The 4,520-nt window shown below is 41.5% G+C and overlaps 1 protein-coding gene across 2 annotated transcripts; it reads right to left on the bottom strand.

Annotated features, from left to right (window-relative positions):
• Positions 1-2,007: 2,007 nt before the first annotated feature.
• On the bottom strand, positions 2,008-3,809 carry LOC148017717 (uncharacterized). 2 transcript variants are annotated; one of them, XM_087661974.1, is made up of 6 exons: positions 3,694-3,809; positions 3,440-3,589; positions 3,119-3,312; positions 2,729-2,986; positions 2,489-2,607; positions 2,008-2,395 (listed from the first exon to the last, which is right to left on the bottom strand). In XM_087661974.1, the coding sequence occupies exons 1-6, from the start codon at positions 3,710-3,712 to the stop codon at positions 2,287-2,289; spliced, it is 849 nt and encodes a 282-aa protein (XP_087518100.1). In that variant the 5' UTR covers positions 3,713-3,809; the 3' UTR covers positions 2,008-2,286. The 2 variants fall into 2 exon arrangements, with proteins under 2 accessions (XP_087518100.1, XP_087518099.1); XM_087661973.1 differs by lacking the exon at positions 3,694-3,809 and having other exon boundaries at positions 3,440-3,675.
• Between the last annotated feature and the right edge of the window lie 711 nt (positions 3,810-4,520).

Here is a 4,520-nt window from a genome sequence, read left to right as displayed (position 1 = left end):
TTACATGGGGTAGATCTAGTATGGCGAGGTTAATCTGTGTCTACTAAACCAATAGTGCCTATCTTCATTGTTCTCTGTCTAGGTCCCTTTGGGCAGATTGGTCTCTTGTCTTATGGTGGTGCTATGTGGTACCTTTGGAGCTCTAGGAGGAAAACCTATAGACATATCTTATCCTCATATTCCATGATATGGCAGAGGGGTCCAAATTCCTCAGAGAAAAGGCAATGATATCTTCCCTATATGTCATAGTACATTGCATATCTATATATGTAGTGTTCCTCTATCTCAAGCTCTCTATCATAGAGCTAGCATATTCTATCTTTGTTTGGAATATCTTTCCATCTACCTATATCTATCCTCAAGATGGGAGGAGGTGCACATGTGTCCAACCAATAGTAGCCCGCATACCATGGGAGAGTGAACATCAATATATTGTGGTTGAACAATAAATCCATCCTCAAAGAGGTATAGGAAGTGACTCTAGAACTCCATCTTTAGTCTTAAAGGGAGAGGTGGCTGAATTCAAGTCCTGTCTATGTCAACTCTAAGGACATCGACTTTAAGGACTAAATTAAGCTCAAATTGATTGAGGGGGAGTGTAGGACAGTCCAAGGTATATTCAAAGGGTGGAAGCCAATTGCTATCCAATCTATGTAACCCCATCAGAATTTCCATCTATGAGTAATAGCATTTCTTGTCACCTACCTTTGCTAGCTATTTGGAGGAAGTCAATGCTAATTTGGGCTATTTGTGGCACGGGAACTCCCATATCTATGAGTATCAACATTCCTTCTCACCTACATTTGCTAGCTATCTAGCGGAAATCAATGCTAATTTAGGCTATTTGTGGTATGTGAGCTCCCATATCTTGTGTAAGAAAGTCATCACTCTAAAGAGTGCCTCCATAACCATATGCATTGCATCTAACTTTGCTCTAGTGGTAGGGATGGGATGGAAGGCTCACACTTGATCATACATGATATCATCATCGTCAATGGACTCTCTACATGGTCCCAACCATCATAATGGTCTCTCTCTAGGCCAATCTAATCAATGAGTGGACTAATCATTTCTGGTATAGGCTATGATCCCAAATCTCAACTCCACACAGGAGAGCAAGTTTGACTAGAGTGTCAAAAAACTGTAGTTTGATATAAGAACCTATGGGCATACTAGCTCTCAAGGGCTTGCAAAGTTGTGTAGCCTCACATCAACTAGGCCTAGCTATCCCCCTCAGCTCCTAAGTATACAAATTTTCTCACATGTTCTATTACATCCTTTCCCAAATGTAAACTATTACATAGATCAAATCATCCATGCTATGAAAGTGTCAAATGCCGCGACTTTGGTTTTTTCAAGGTTCACTATGAGATAACTATCTCCACAAAAGACATATAGTACATTAATATCTATGAACTTAATATGTAGTATTACTAATACAATTTACATATCAATAGTATGCAATAGCAACAATATATCCTTATTATTTTTTAATTATCACATTGATGGTAATTATTATTTATCTCATTATTGACAGGTGTATGTGAAATTGAGATTAATAACTATTCATATTATTAATGGCCTAATATACCTATCTTTTATTGTGTTATCCTTAATTCATAAGACGCGATTAAGCCCTTGGAAGTCTAGGGGTGGGTCCCATGGTCAAAATAACAAGCTGTGAAGCTTATGGGTAGAGTTTAAATGGCCAACTACATGTTTGTCATTTTGTCATTCAAAACATGGCTTAGGATACAAAGCACGCTCCGTTTTTGTGACACCATGCTTTGAGTGGCCTAGATATAGAGTGCCTAATTGGATTTATATATTGCAAAGATGTACATTTTTAAAAAATATATATTATATCTAATCATTTGTAATATATATTGGAATTTTGAGAGATAGCTTTTTGTATTGGAATTAGTAATATATATTAGAATTTGGAAATATATGCTTTTCCTAAGGTTCCTTTGTTCTAAAGCTAAGTTTTTATCAATTCTTATAGAATTTTAGAAAGGAAAAGAGCAATGACATTAATGGCCATAGAATAGTAACTTGCCTATAAGAGCACTTGCTTTAAAGTGCCTTACAATGCAATAACAAAAATTTGATACGGCACATTATATACGCCAGATTATTACAATTAGCTCCTAATACTTCAAGAGCTCTTAGAAGCAAATAGATATTATATTTTGCCTTTGGGGATGCAGCATTCAGGGTCTGAACTCACACACCCCTGTAGATCAACCCACACCCAGACCACTACGCCACAACCCCATTGGCACTTCAAGAGCTTTTCTTAGTAGCTAGTGAAGAGTTGTTTGATGTAGCACTCCATAAAATGAGAGTGATCACAAGAATGCCCATCTCCGTGCCTGCTGCGTCATGCAAAATGCTGCACAGATCCCACGGTACAACGCTAGATAAAATGACTATTTATGGGTTAATATAGAAACTCAATAATCAAAGCAATTCGTGATTCACTTACTGGAATAGCGGATTAAGGATGAGATTGGCCTGGAATGTGTCGAGCAGGAAGACAAAGAATAAGTTCACCCCCACCGAGAAGAAAGGAAAGAGCCATACTTTAAAGTCGTTTTTCAGCAACTGCGAGTCACATATTATCGATATCGGCGAGCTTACGTGAGTCATGTGCTGGGATTGACGGATCATGTAGCTCTATAAGCTCTAACTAGCAAGAGGAAAGCCCCAAAAAACACTGGTGTACCTTGAAGAGTCTCCATGAAAGAACTGCATACTGGTAGCTCATGATGATGTAGATAAGCACCTTGGATGCGCCACCAAGGTTATTGGAAGTGGCGTAGGCTCCCCACGCGTAAGTAAGGGTCGCGAGAGGGGTGCACAGCTTGAGCAACGCATCGAGAAAGCTTGATTTGGTAGCCTCAGTTTGCGCACCCAGTGCCCAGACGGAGGCCCCCAGCGTGTTGAAGGCGTAGAAGAAAAAGTTGAGGACGTCGTAATCGTCCTGCAGCGCAGCCAGCTCCACTACGTCAACAGAACGCAAATTATAGCCTCTCCGATCAAATAGCCCCCTAATTCCTATAAATTGTGAAGATACATGATATAAGATGGATATCACAGTTCCACGTCATATTACATGGTAGAACCAGCGCTGGTGGACGTGCCATCCGACTTCACCGGAGACCGAGACCATGATATAGGCCAAACCCAGCATCATCTGCACTGGGCTTTTCATCCCCATCTGCTGCAGCACTCCTGCCCCCGCCTGGCATACCCAAATGCTCACCGGCATCAATATGAAGGGTATGAGGTGCGTCGCGATCAAAGGCACTGTCAAAGCACACCGTTAGCATTTGCACCGACATAGTCATGATTCTGAGCTGGTCAATACGGACTTGAATTCGTAAGGACTAGAATGCAAACGCATTCACTAGAATGAAGCTGAAAACTTGCTCGCCTTTCATGTAGAGCGCGATAACTTGGCAGCGAGACTCGTGTTGGATGGAGGGGCATTCGCAGGGAGTGGCCGAGTAGTCCTGAATGAAGATACCCACTACAGCTGCCACCACGCACACCGCTATACCCGCCACTCCTCCCAAACCTGCACCTGCACTCAGTAATAAGTATATAGGCGTGCATGAGTACCCATCAGTCATACCAACTCTAAGTAAGTGAAATCGAGCCCTTGCAGCTGGGTTGATTAAATCTTACTTATGATTGATACGGCCATGCTGCTACTATACAACTAGTTGCCTGCTAACTAGATGTTTCCTGCTTATATATTATATGGTGTATGAGGAGTCAGGACCACAGAGACTTGCCTGTTTATAAATAATTGCGGCTTATATGATGGTCTGTGAAGGTTAAAACACGTCCACTTTGCTGCCCTTCCAAAAAGGTGTGGTCGCACGTGGTCCTTGCCTTTGAACTGTGCCACGGCCCACGATACAGCCATCTACGACATGCACAAACAGACCAGTACGACATCAGATTATGATGTATTGTTGGTTCTTCATTGCCTTTGGGAGATGTACTGTGGAAAAACTGAACAAGTACGGATCTTTGATGTGACGATGAGAGTATTAGACCGTAGACGGGCTTCCAAGTTCCCACGGCGAGCTTCAACACGCACTAGAAAAACATTGTTTTTTGGTCCCGCTCCGAACTTGACTAATAGTTGTGGAAGTTCTAATAGCATAGCACAAGATATGGTGAGCCTTCCCCTCATGCATTTTATGAACGCCCTCCACCTTTTATTGCCGGTGATGACCGCCTTATGCATTTAAATCAATGAGATAACTACCTTCATCACTATCAACAACTAGTGATCCTGTTGAAATTGATTGGATAGTTTGCTAACTTTTGCCACTTTGGCAAAGTTAGCAAACATGCAATTTGCACCCTTTTGTTTCACGACACCCTATCTTGGATTTTTGAACATAATTTTGTTGCGAAACATCTCGTGTGAAAGTGCTCTTAGACTAAAACCTTACGAGGTGGTCCATGTGACAAATATGTGGGAAAACCTGGTCATCCCC

This window comes from Lygodium microphyllum, chromosome 21, assembly GCF_053477565.2.
Source record: "Lygodium microphyllum isolate KBCC chromosome 21, Lygodium_microphyllum_v1.1.10, whole genome shotgun sequence".
Classification (NCBI taxonomy): domain Eukaryota; kingdom Viridiplantae; phylum Streptophyta; class Polypodiopsida; order Schizaeales; family Lygodiaceae; genus Lygodium; species Lygodium microphyllum.
The sequence above is the reverse complement of the archived record's forward strand: the minus strand, read 5'-3'. Positions and strand labels throughout refer to the sequence as shown.